The 13,522-nt window shown below is 42.8% G+C and overlaps 1 protein-coding gene and 1 non-coding gene across 2 annotated transcripts; both read left to right on the top strand.

Moving 5' to 3' along the window:
* Nucleotides 1-2,598: 2,598 nt before the first annotated feature.
* TOMM20 (translocase of outer mitochondrial membrane 20) lies at nucleotides 2,599-13,281 on the top strand. The gene is made up of 5 exons (XM_058669365.1): nucleotides 2,599-2,847; nucleotides 7,209-7,255; nucleotides 8,692-8,773; nucleotides 11,862-12,004; nucleotides 12,285-13,281. The coding sequence occupies exons 1-5, from the start codon at nucleotides 2,727-2,729 to the stop codon at nucleotides 12,327-12,329; spliced, it is 438 nt and encodes a 145-aa protein (XP_058525348.1). The 5' UTR covers nucleotides 2,599-2,726; the 3' UTR covers nucleotides 12,330-13,281.
* On the top strand, nucleotides 3,125-3,258 carry LOC118759176 (small nucleolar RNA SNORA14). The gene has a single exon (XR_004996021.2). It is a non-coding gene; the product is annotated as a small nucleolar RNA SNORA14 (small nucleolar RNA).
* Nucleotides 13,282-13,522: the final 241 nt, after the last annotated feature.

Raw genomic sequence — 13,522 nt, 5'->3', positions numbered from 1 at the left:
TGGGACTAGCACAGGTCTTTAAAATATAGCTCTAGAAAAACAGAGCTCTATTTTTCTATGCACAGGGACTGGATTTAATGCCAAGTGTAAGAATAAATATACCTGTGGTGCTTAGAGCATTGGATTTTGTTTTGGGGTATTTGTTCATAAAACTCATTTTTCTTAAAAGAAATGTAAAGCTTTATTTATTTTAAAGATAACAGGGCCAGGCTTGGTAGCCTAGCGGCTAAACTCCTTGCTTTGGCACGCCCTGGATCCCCTGTGGGCGCCAGTTGTGATCCTGGTGGCCCCATTTCCCATCCAGCTCCCTAAGCCTTGGGACCCTGCACCCTCGTGGGAGACCCGGAAGAGCCTCCAGGCTCCTGGCCTTGGAGTGGTGCAGCTCCGGCCGTTGCAGCCACTTGGGGAGTGAATCATCGGATGGAAGATCTTCCTCTCTGTCTCTCCTCCTCTCTCTCTCTATATATATGACTTTACAATAAAATTAGATAAATCTTTTATAAAAAATTACTGATCTTTGAATCTTGCCCTTTGTTGGTTGCCTTGGCAGTTCAGATGAGATGGTTTTGCAGACCCGTGATCCAGATGCTCTTGTCTCCTGGCAACAGGTGTTTTTTCAATAGGCAAATGTGTGTCACATGTTAAACTGCCACTTGCGTTGCTAAAGTCTGACACTGGAATGCTGAGCCTGAGACCTGCCTCTGCTTCCAACCCAGTTTCCTGCTAAGGCACACCCTGGCATGATAGGTGGTAGATGATGGCTGATGTCCTTGGGTCCCTGCCACTCATAGGCAGACCCCATTGCCTAACTTGCTGTCATGATCATACTGGGTAGTGAACCCAGCACATGGAAAATTCTCTCTTGCTTTGCCTTTTGAACAACATAAATTCAAGAAAATACAGGCATAAGAATGTAAAGTGAAGAGACTCAAAGGCATGGACTGTGGCTCTTAGAAACATGTTGCCTCATACATTTCTACTTCAGAGTAACTATGTCCAACATTTGTATTTGCATTTACTACACATCTCAGAGAGGCGGGATAAAACGGACTCAGATGTTGAGGAGTTGTGTTGTAGGCCTCCTGCTCGCTGAAGCTTTAGTCAAGCCATTTGTTACTCCTGAGGCTGGGAACACATACTGGTAGCAGAGTTTCACTGACACTTTTTTGGATGGGAAGAATTGAATCCTGTGCATGGAGGGTGTAAGAAAAAATGCTTTGTTTTTTGCATGCAGTCCTTGGAATCCTTTGCTTTGGTACATTTGCACCATCACACATGCCTTTGGTCTGTCAGCCTTCCTGAGTATCTCGGGCCAATCCTCACTTAAGCAGGAGGCCACTGCCAGGTTCCTAGACTAGGTTAGGTAGGGCCTTCAGCTACCTGTGTCTTTAGAACCCCTTGCAATAACGTCTGACCCCAACTACCCAGAGTTAAACCAAACTCCCTGGGTTAAGGGCACACTCCTTTATAAAGACTGCCTTAAACTCACCCACTTAAGGTTCTCCCCCTCACATGAGTTTATGGCTATAAATTGGGGGTTCTCCCATCACTTTCTCAGGTTCTAAACTGAGACCAAGTGCTACACTTAGGCAATTTGAAATGGTAAAAGATACAAATCAAAAGCAGCGTAAGAGATGGCTAGCAAGAAAGCAATGGAGTGGAGGGGGCTCATTTTCTGTTCGAAATCAGGAAATATCACGCTCCTAGCACCCAGCACATAGGGGTATTAGTTGCACAGTACCCATCTGGGAAGCCCATTATGTTTCAGTGCCCTTATTTTCAGTTGAAAGGCAAAGTGGCACACACAAACTGCTGGTTGACTCGCCAAGAGTCTGCAACAGTCAGGCCTGGGCCTGTGGTACCAGGAGCTGGAAACTGCACCGCGGTTTTCCCATGGCTGCAGAAGCACTTACTGCCTCCAGGGGTGGCACCCTAGCAGAAGTTGTAGAAAAGGTGGGGGTGGGGGAGCACAAAGGGGCCCCTCACAGGGAAGCCAGCACCCCAGCCCATGTGTCCCTGCCGGAATATTTCCCACATATATAGAATATTTTAAATTTGCTGTTGAGACATTTTCTTTTTTTAGAGATTTTAAGGAATTGCTCTGTTTAGTTTTCTTCTGCTACTCACCCTTGACTGGACTTGAGAAGCAACACAGTTTAGGAACAAATTAGGAGCCTGGGGTTGCGGCTTTGCAGGTTGGAATCCCGCCTACTCCACTTCGGATCCAGCTCGCTGCACGTGCGCCCAGGAAGGGCAGCGGAGGCTGGTCTAGTCCTCAGGGCCCTGCGCCCACGTGGGACACGGGTCTGACCCAGCCCTGGCTGTTGCAGCCATTTGTGCAGTGAACCAGTGATGAAAAATCTTTCAAAAAAAAAAGTTCAAGCTTTAATTGACCGCTGGCCGCTGTGTTTCTCCCACCCAAGCTTTGGGAATCACGCTTCCCCGCGGGTCTGACGCAAGTCCCGCATTCCCCGACACAGCCGGGCGCAGCGCCAGCGATGGCGACACAGCCCACGTGGCCCGCTGCGCAGGCGCCGTAGCAGCGCGCCGCCCTGCGTTCAGGCACTGCCTCAGACGTCCTTCGAGGTCCTCGGGCGCCCGGGCCGGAAGTGGCTCGCGCTCGGTCTTTCCGCGCCGGCGACTGGGCGGTCGACGGTGCTGAGCGGAGCGTCCGTGTTGGGGGTTCGCGGCCAACCGCTGCCGTCGCTCTCCGCGGCTGAGAGAACATGGTGGGCCGCAACAGCGCCATCGCCGCCGGAGTCTGCGGGGCCCTCTTCATCGGCTACTGCATTTACTTCGACCGCAAGAGAAGGAGTGACCCCAACTTCAAGAACAGGCTGCGAGAACGTGAGTGCGGCCCCTCGCCCTGGCGCCCGCGTGCCCAGGGCCGCGTGGTGGGGCCCGGCCCCGGCTCGGGCTGCGCCGCTCCCCGGGACTGCCGGGCCCCGCAGGATTCCCTCCATTTTCCCTCCAAACCCGTCTGCCGCGTTGAATATTGTCGAGTTGGTGTTATCGTGACGGTTGGGAACCGCGTGGGTAGCCGAGGAGCCTTTTTTTTTTTTTTTTTTACTAGTCACTACTATCTCATTAAGCGTTGGACGGATTTTATTTAGCCCGATTTCATTGGCATTGCTCCACCTTCTTGGGGTCGCGCTGTGTCCGCCTCCAGGATAGGAGCGAATGCTACAGAAACGGCAGGGGAGTCCAAAGGGCTGCGCTCCTCCCGTGGCTCAGCCTTATTTCAGACCTGCGACAAATTTTGGGAGAAATCTGTCAGAATGAAACCGTATCACCTAAACCCAACCGCTCCCCGCTTTGGGGCTTGGAAGTGGGGGAGGGAAGGAGGAGGCCTGTTCTTTGGCAACAATAGAAAAGTAAAAATGTGATGTCTTTGGAAATGTTTTCGTCTGGGTTACTTAAGTGAAACAGTTTTGGAGGTTAAAATTTACAAGGAAGTGCCTGAAGGTAGGAAGGTGCAAAGAAGGGATTATGCAGCCTCATGCTGTTCATTGGGCTCTCCCCGAGTCGTTTCCAGTGCGTTAATGGCCGCCCGTGGCCTCTCCTGCTGTTTAACCTTCAGGAGGGAAGGGATGTGTTGATCTGGGATTCAAATGCTGGCTTTTCCAGACCCGGCTTAGTCACCGATGAGCAGCAGCTTTCTAGATCTTAAGTTCGTGCGCTGTAAGAGTAGGTAATGCCTACTTTTGTGCAGATTAAGTTGAAGGACCCCCCCCCCCCCCAGCAAAGGCACGGTTCCACCATAAATGCTGGCTGTGTGACTTTTGCAATTTAAGTCATATTCCCAAAGTTTGAAAGAAAAAAAGACTGAAACAGATGGAGCACTCTAAAGAAATGGATTAATCCACTCCTTTGGAAACCCTGCTGCAAACCACTTGGGAGTGTGGCAGTACAATGGCTCACAAACCAATCATCCTCTTGCAAGTGCCAAGATACCATGTGGTCGCAGGCTTATATCCTGGCTGCCCCACTTCACATCCAGCACCCTGTTTGTGCCTGGGAAAGCTGTGGAGGATGGCCCAGAGCCTTGGGACCCTGTGCCCTCTTGGGATACCCGGGAGAAGCTCCTGGCTGCAGATCAGCTCAGCTCTGGTCATTACAAACATTTGGAGTGTGAACCAGAGGATAGATTATCTTTCTGTCTCTGCTTATGTATGTAAACATGCCTTTTATGATTAATTAATTATTGGAAAAGCAGATACACGGAGAAAGATTTTCCGTTCATTGGTTCACTCCTCATGTGGCTGCAGTGGCTGGAGCTGAGTCAGCCAATCTGAAGCCAAGAGCTTCTTCCAGGTCTCCCACGTGGGTGCAGGGTTCCAAAGCTTTGGGCCGTCCTCTACTGCTCTCCCAGGCCGGGACATGAATTGGCAGCCATATGGGATCCTGGTAGATGTAAGGTGAGGATTTAGCAGGATTAGATAATTAAAATTCTTAGTAGTGTGATTCTTGTTAATGTTAAATATCATTAATGTGAGTTTCTGTTTTTAGTTATTAAAGTGAGTTTCATCATCTCTGTTCGAGCCTTCTGTAAATGACTGCTTTGGGACTGTTGCGATGCAGTAGGTTAAGCCTGAGTCTCTTAACAGTCCTGACTTGCTCCACTTTGGCTCTAGCTTCTGCTAATGGACGGAGGAAGGCAGCATGATGGTTCCTAGTAAATTACTCGGGTCTCTGACACAGACAGACGGAGGCTGAATCTGGGTCAGGAATAGCCCAATCCCGGCTGTTGCAGCTACTTGGGAAATGAACCAGCAGTTGAAAGATCTCAGTCCCTATCTTTGTCCGTGCCTTTCAAACAAATGGATTTTTTTTTTTTTAAGATTTATATTGGTAAAAAAAAAATTTATATTGGTAAGTCAGATATACAGAGAGGAGGAGAGACAGAGAGGAAGATCTGTCCAATGATTGACTCCCCAAGTGACTGCAACAGCTGGAGCTGAGCCAATCCAAAGCGAGGAGCCTGGAGCTTCTTCTGGGTCTCCTTTGAAGGTACAGGGCCCCAAGATTTTGGGCCGTCCTCTACTGCTTTCCCAGGCCACAAGCAAGAAGCTGGATGAGAAGCAGGGCAGTCAGGATTAAAACTAGTGGCCATACAAATGGATCTTTTAAAACAAATCAATTATTGTTTTACAATTTATTTCATCAACTCCCCATGGTTGTTCCTGAGGTATCTGGTTTTTACTTCATGCTATTGAATAGAGGCAGAATAATATTGAAGTGCTCAGGCTCTTTGAAGCTGCCCTTGTTGTGACCTTGGGAAATTTTGTCCTGTTTAAAATGAGTAGAGATACATTGTTTTATTGTTATCTTTATTGATAACACTTAAACTATTAGATATATAGCATCTAAAACTGTGTGCTCTTTGTAAATAAAAATCATTTGTTTGGGAGACAGGAACTAAGAGATCTCATGTCTTTGGTTCCCTCAGTTGCCACAGCAGAGCTGGAGCTCCAGCCAGGAGTTGGGAATTCCATCCGACGCCTCCCCTGTACTGGCAGGCACACACACTAACTTGAGTCATTACCCACTGGCTTTTGGGGTTTGAATTCATAGGAAGCTAGGATTTGGATTAAGAACCAGGACTGGAATTCCGAATCCAAATATGAGAAGCAGGTGTTTTAACTGCTAGTTCAGATGCCTACCCAGGAATGCCCTCTTAACTAGCAATAGCAGTGCCTTGTTTTCTCAGGTCAGGTTCTAGGGTCTTCACGTCACTTTGGGTTCCCCTCCGGTGTTTATTGCCCTCTGTAGTATTGGTTCCAGCCTGTACTGTTATCATTCAGTATGTTGTAGAGTTAGTGTTTAGTGGTTTGCTAGAAAAATCTGCAGTCTGTTGTGAGGCCTAGAACTAGCAAGGGGCACTTCAGCACTACCTTGCTTTATTCTGGCTTGTAAGAGTAGAATAAGAACACATGAACCCCCTGATGTTAGGTAAATGGGCTGCTGCCTTGTTAGCTGTGAGTTGAGACTTGGATTTTCAGTGCTTTAAGGTTTTAGGGGACATTTGCTTTCAGATATGGCCCAATTTCTTTGGCTAGCAGGATCAACTCCATATCTGCTCTTTGCTTTCATGCTTTTTTTCAAGGTTTATTTATTTTTATTGGAAAGGCAGATATACAGAGAGGAGGAGAAACAGAGAGGAAGATCTTCCATCCGATGGTTCACTCCCCAACTGACCGCAACGACCGATGCTGAGCCAATCAAAGCCAGGAACCAGGAGCTTCTTTTGGGTCTCCCACGTGGGTATTGGGTCCCAAGGTTTTGGGCTGTCCTCAACTGCTTTCCCAGGCCACAAGCAGGGAGCTGGATGGGAAGTGGAGCTGCCAGGATTAGAACTGCTGACCATATGGGATCCCGGATCGTTCAAGACGAGGACTTTAACCACTAAGCTATCATGCCAGGCCTGCTTTCATGCTTCCTAAAATACATATCCAGAGACCAAGTGCAGTGGTGTAACAGAGCAGCCTACACACTCTAGGCACAAGTCCTAACTAGCTAGCAATAATTGAGTTGATACTTTAGCAGTCCATTTCTTTTTTTTTTTTTTTTTTTTTTCTTCTTCTTCTTTTCTTTTCTTTTTTTGGGGGGCGGGGAGGGGCAGATTTACAGAGAGGAGCCACACGGGTTGTTGGCCATTCCCACCTGGATGGGAAGTGGAGTATCCAGGACATGCCCTGGCCCAGCAGATCATTTCTGAGTACTTGTTTCTTACCTGCTTTTACCAAATACACACATCTTGTAATTTTTAGAGAACTTTCTCAGATGTTATTCTTTTCCTGCTTAAGAATGCCACTAGTTTTAACATTCAACAAAGGTAAAATCTGGTATATTTCATCAATTCCTTAAAAGTAGTGTTCTACTTCTCTTACATGTCCTGTGTGTACTAGAAAGGGGTTAGCTCAGTTTGTTAATTATCACTACCTGTTTCCCATGGCAGAATGGTCTCATCTCGTGCGTTGGTGGACCAGTATTCTCGAAGAGAGAAAGCTTTCGCCCCGCTGTCATGGCGCCTGTAGCTGACTGAGCAGGACTGTCCCCGTGGCCGAGACCAGGAAGCCGCGCAGACAGAGTTTAGTCAGGCAGGCTCACAAATGGAATTAATGAATGTCTGCCACGGAAATTTGACTTCTTTTGATTCCTATTTTTGTTAATTACAAAATGAAAAGTCATATTTCTTTTTTTTGTAGGAAGAAAGAAACAGAAGCTTGCCAAGGAGAGAGCTGGGCTTTCCAAGGTAACAGTCCATTGTGTTTTTGTTTAAATTACTGATTTTATCCCTTGCAGAAAGATCTAAAAATCTGTTTCAGTGTATTGTGAGAAAGCTTGTTGATGTTAGATGTTGATTTTTTTGGTTTGTTTTTTCTATTTTAAAATAACTTGCTATTTTTAGAAATAGATGAGTGATTTAGTTCAGCTACATATTATCTTTCACTCTTTTACTTTTGCTGTCTGTAGCATGGGACAGCTTACTGTACATAGACTATTTAAGGGGCCGTAACATGATGGTGTCCAGAAGACATTAGCTCCAAAAGGTTAAAATGCTCCTTCAAAATGATAAAATATAACATCTGTTGATTTAATTTTCCATATTAAAAGAGCTATTTGCTGTTCTTTTCAACTTTTCAGGATTATTTGTACCTATTGATCCAAACTCCCACTCTTTTTGACAAATTTTTACCTTGTAAAATGTAAATGTAGGTGTAAACTATTTTCTCTTCGTAGACCCTGTGTTCATGATTATTTTTAGTGACTACAGGGGTTTATCTACTTGATAAAAAATGTTCTGTGGCATTTCTGAATAAATTCAGTAAGTAAGTGTTAATCATCATGCTTGCAGTTATCTATTTCAGTGAAATATCAGTGTCTGAAATTCAGATAAAATCCGTTGTCTGGATTCTGAAGACTTGGATTACTGGATTGTTAGTGGTTCTTTTTTTTTTATTCTTTAAAACAAATTGAGATAAGAAAATTAAATCAGTAAAGGTTATATTTTATTACTTTGAAACTGAGTAATCAACACAGCTGTGTGGTGCTGGTCTGCTGGAGTAAGACTGGAGGGATCACTTGTTGCTCTCCACTGTCCAGACCTGCCTACTTTTTTGAATTGTGGTACGTGCATTATTATTATTATTTGTGGCCTTGTCTTGCTTACCACATCATTCAGTGTGATAACCTGCAAACTTATTTGAATAACTGTTTATGATTATAATTGCAAAAGAAATTACAAGTAACTCACATGCTCAACAAAGAGAAAATTGTTGTGCTGTTGCAATTTTTCAGTGATGTATTTCACTTCCATTCAAAAACAACTCATCTTTAATAAGGTATTAAAAATCTGTGAAATAATGCTGAATTGGTAGGACAAATTGATTATACTGTAAAAATCTACCATAATGGCCATCAAAAATAGCAAAAGGTACAGTTGATATAGATAATTGACTTTGGGGGGTCATAATTGATTCAGGGCTTTCTGAGAACTATTAAAATGTCAGATTAATTAAGTTTTCCTTTCATTCATGTTACTATAGACATTGTAACTGTTGAAAGTATTAGTGTTAAGGATAACTTTTACCAGTTTTTTAGAATATCTTGTTTTCTTTTTATTGGTTTTATGTGTATTATACACTTTGGCATTTTTATGTCAATTACTAAAGGGTCTATTTCCAATAGTTACCTGACCTTAAAGATGCTGAAGCTGTTCAGAAGTTCTTTCTTGAAGAAATACAGCTTGGTGAAGAATTACTAGCTCAAGGTAAGAGTTACTGAAAGACTATGGAACAAACTTTATTGTTTATAGTGATAAGGTGTTTTTCTTAGGTATTTTGGCTGTTTTTGCAAAAGTGTTGCAAATATTTCAGATTTCTGGCTGCTTAACAATGTGAGGATTATTTTATATCTGACTAGTTTTTGGAAGAAATATCTTCTCAGTTTTCATTGCCTGTGACATTTTTAATTGAATTTAAGGTTTTTGCAATATATGATGATAAGTAGTTTTTACAAATCTGTTTGCCATAATGTGATATGGGATGTATGTATAATTGAAGAGCCTAAGGCAAGAGTATGTTAGCACCTTCATCTAATCTTCAGGTTTCCATTGTTTAGAGGAAAGAATGGCTAGTTAAGTCCCAGAGAACATTGATTAGCCTAGTCCAGATCACAAGATGAGTTCATGACCCTTCATTTCAGAAGTTACCAGTAGTGTCTGATTTGAAGATTTTATTTTTATCAGACAGGCAAATTTATAAAGAAGGAGAAACAGTGTCACATTAGTGTTTAACTGAAAAGTGCAGTTGTTCATAAAAATGGCATCAAATTTGTATTAATTTTTTCTCGTTGTGTCAGTAGACAGAATTGAACTACATGATTGGGCCGTATGTGCATGTTTTGTTACTTGCATCTTTTAGGGGAAGAGATAATCCATTTAAAATGATGACTTTATTATTATTATGTCTCTCCTTTCCCAAGAAACAATTTGTTTTCAAAATGTTATTTACTTGAAAGGCAGAAAAAAATATAGAGAGAGGAGGGGTGGAGAGGGAGAGAGAACATGAACGAATCTTGGTGCTGGTTCACTTGCCAATGGCCAGCAGGTCAATGCCAGGAGCCTGGAGCTCTGTATTTTTCATGTGGGGGAAGTAACACAAGTACTAGCCCATCATCTGCCTTGCCAGTGCATTAGCAAGAAGCTGATTTGGAAGCAGAGTTGCTGCCTTTTGATGCTAGGCACTCGGATACAGGTACAAAGTAATCTTTTACATGAATTTATTTGCAAGGCAGAGTCACAGAGACAAAGGGAAAGGCAAGATTTTTTCATCCACTGGTTAATTCCTCCAAATGCTTGCAATGGCTGGAGCTGGGCCAGTCTGAAGACAGGAGCCAGGATCTTCTGGGTGTAGGAGCCCATGTGCTTGGGTCATCCTGCACTGCTTTCCCAGGCACATTAGCAGGAAGCTGAATCAGAAGTGGAGCACCTGGGATTCGAACCAGGATCTACTGGTAGGCTCTACCTACTATGCCAAAATGATGGCCTCGCAAAGTCATTTTTGACATAATTAGAAATTGTTTGATTAACTTTACCAAGTAGTTGCGGATGTTCTAATCCCTTGTACTCAAATTACTAACAGATAGGAAAAAATTAAAGTGTCTAGGAGAAGTTGCCAAAATATAAGAAAATCGGAGAAAGATGCTACTGAGGAATCATTTCCAGGTCTCTTACTGGCCTCCCAGGAAGCACTTGAGTTCTGCCAGTGATCTCAGAGGGAAGTTCCAGCAAGGCAGGGATTAGTTTAGAATGGCACGGCTGCTGTATTCTTGTAACACTGAGTTTGATATTCCCATTATGTTCAATAGATGCTTTTAATTTTTAAGATTTTTTTCTCTTTCAAAGGGAAGTGATAGAGACATTTCATGCACTGGTTCACTCTCCAAATGGTCACAGTGACTGGCACTGATGCAGTTCAAAGCCAGGAGCCTGGATCTCCAACCGGGCTGCATGTGGCTGACAGGGACCCAAGTATTCTGACCATCCTCCACTGCCTTTCTGGGCACATTAGCAGGGAGCCGGATTGGATGTGGAGAAGCTATGTCTGAACAGGGCACTGGATCCTGTATGAAGCTCTTGATACTGTTGGTACTGCCAAAAGTTACCCCTAACAATGCAGCTATCTAGTCAGTAAAATTGTTAGAAATCACTGATTTACATAGGAAGGGAGCTCAAGGTGACGTGTTGATTGATGTTGTACCAGCGGTGCCTTGTTCATATTTTTCTGTATTGTTGAATTCACAGAAAAGAAATTGCAGTATTGATTCTGAGGTGTTTTATTATGACTTTCAAGAAATGGGAACTGAGTCAGCCAATTTCTTCTCCCCTATACCGCTTCACTGAATGTTACTGCATGGGTGCACAACAGAGGGTTGGGTCTTGTGTTGGCTCCCTTTACATCATTTCAGAACTTGGCTCAGCCTGTTGGCTGAACATACCCAGATGACAGTGGCCAGACACAACTCGGGTATAGATGAGACGGTCACTTTCTTGCATTAGCAAGGGGACGGTTCAGCTCTCTGAGGCTGTGGTTGAGAGGTGTTGAGGAAGCTATTAGAAATTTTTACCTGTATGCAATTGCTATAAGAGACTTTTATCGGACTTTTATCCCAAAGGTGTTTTAATCTTTACACAGCAGCCAGTGGGTGGGATAAGAAGCAACACCATAGATACCAAATTCCGTAATGCAGAAAGAACACTGGGAGCCATAATTGTGATAGCCGTGCATTCAATTCAAAGGCTGAGGTCAAGTGGTGGCGGGTTATTGGAACTTAGCCAGTCTGTAGGGCTAAAAAGAGGAGCAATGAGTGGGTATGGTCTGAGGACATTATCTTTGGTTATTAATTGCTTTCATGAAGGCTGAGTGAACAGTATTTTTGGTGGATTCCTTGGTGTGTTAAGCAGGAACTTAAAATTTTTTAAGTTGTATTTCCATGTGATAGCAACCATTTGGTACAAATGTTTTGCATAAAGTGAAATTGAGTGTTTTTTTACTTCTGTCATCCATCTTTTAGTTTGCTTTTCTCATAGAACAGTACTCTTCAGTTTGCAATTTGTTATGTAATTCTTTCAGAAATGCTTTAAATATACAAATGATAATAAAAATAAGTATGTCTTCACCTTTTTTCCCTTAATGTATGTTCATTGGAAACTTCCATTTTATAACCTGTGATCTGACTGATTGATAACAGGTTCATAATTCAGTTATATGAACACATACAGATGTTGATGTGGAAAATTGAATTTTTTGACAAATGCCAAGGATTTTCAATTTACAAAGTTTATATGAATCTTACAGGTGAATATGAAAAGGGTGTAGACCATCTGACAAATGCAATTGCTGTGTGTGGGCAGCCACAGCAGTTACTGCAAGTGTTACAGCAAACTCTTCCACCACCAGTGTTCCAGATGCTGCTGACGAAGCTCCCAACAATTAGTCAGGTAAGGACTAAATGTGTGGGGCGTTTTGAAACAGTAATTGGCAAAGCACTTACCAGTTTTCTTGGTTTGTGTGAGCGTGAAACTAGATATAAAACTTGTTCTTATTTCGGTTTGAGTTGTATGATTGGCTAACATAGAGCATAATGTTTAAAGTGCTAACTGTTGCAGTGGGTGAACTGTTAGCAGGATTTAGCTCTTTGAAACAGAGAGTACTTTATGTTGACCTTAGGGTTCCAGTTAAAAGTTTATCGCACTTAAAATACTGTTTTTCTTCTTTCAGAGAATTGTAAGTGCTCAGAGCTTGGCTGAAGATGATGTGGAATGATGAAAAATGTCAACATAATAAAATCGCACTTCAAAATATTTTTAAAATTCTTGGAAGTTGAGTGGCTCTGGGGGAATAAACACAAATAAGCTTGTTAATGGACTGTACTACACTGAAATCTACCAAAGTTCTTGTTTGCTTTGTGTAGATCCATTTGTCTGTTTTATTTATTTTCCCAGTGAAAAGTGTATTTTGATAGAAAGCTTTTCATTTTATAAATACACTAGAAGTCACCAAAATATGAATTTTGTCTAAAACATGCAAGTTACATACATAACAGCATACTAAACTATATACAAAAAAATGGTGAAAGAAAGCTGAGGAGTGCTACTTTTTGTAAACTAGCACATTTTGAGATAAATTAGAAAATTAAATGGAAACTTGGCTGTGTTGTGAAAACTGATCATCGAAGTTTCTTCCCGAGCTCATTCAGTCTAATGTAACCCTGTACGGTGTGCTGCTGTGCTGTGCTAACAACCGCAGCCTGTCCTGCGGTGTCAGTCCTGAGACATTGTGCTTACCTCCGTGGACTGCGTTCCTGTGTCCTGGATATTTACCTCCACATGTTTGGGATATGTGGAGTTGCAAAAAGCACTAGGAATTAGATCTGCATACGTCACTAGTCTAGCTACGTGATCTTCGCCAGTTCCCGTTGTTTCACTGTGTTCATTTGTGAACTGAGGAAATGAGCCTCCTGGTTTCTGAAGTGTCCCTTTCCACTCCAATTCACTTGATTTTCTGGTGGACATTTTCAAGTCACCTTTACCTGAGAAGTTTATTTGGGCAATCTTGTCTGGCACTTTTTTTTTTTAATGTTCTGAATTTTGCATGCTTGCTTGACTTAGAATTTCTGAATTGATGTTTTTAAAAATGGTGTAAATACCTTCTTGCTTTTCACTGAAAATATATGGGCTGTCACTGTTCTGTAAATTAAACTAAAAGTTAACCTTTATTGTGACTGGGATGATGTGCTTGTAGAAATGTGTTGTTTCCTTGTGCATTTATCTTGGTGTGCCTCCTTAATCCTTCCTCTTGGTAATCTTACCAGTGACAAAGTTGCAGCCAGAGGTTAGACTCCAAAACAGAGTAAGCATTGACGGCTTCAATCAGACTGTGCAGCATTCCTCGTTATACATATTGTTTTTATTCCATCTGAAAGTCTAGAGAGGTACCAGAGATTTTCTTATATACTA

Source organism: Ochotona princeps, chromosome 10, assembly GCF_030435755.1.
Source record: "Ochotona princeps isolate mOchPri1 chromosome 10, mOchPri1.hap1, whole genome shotgun sequence".
Lineage (NCBI taxonomy): Eukaryota > Metazoa > Chordata > Mammalia > Lagomorpha > Ochotonidae > Ochotona > Ochotona princeps.
The sequence above is the reverse complement of the archived record's forward strand: the minus strand, read 5'-3'. Positions and strand labels throughout refer to the sequence as shown.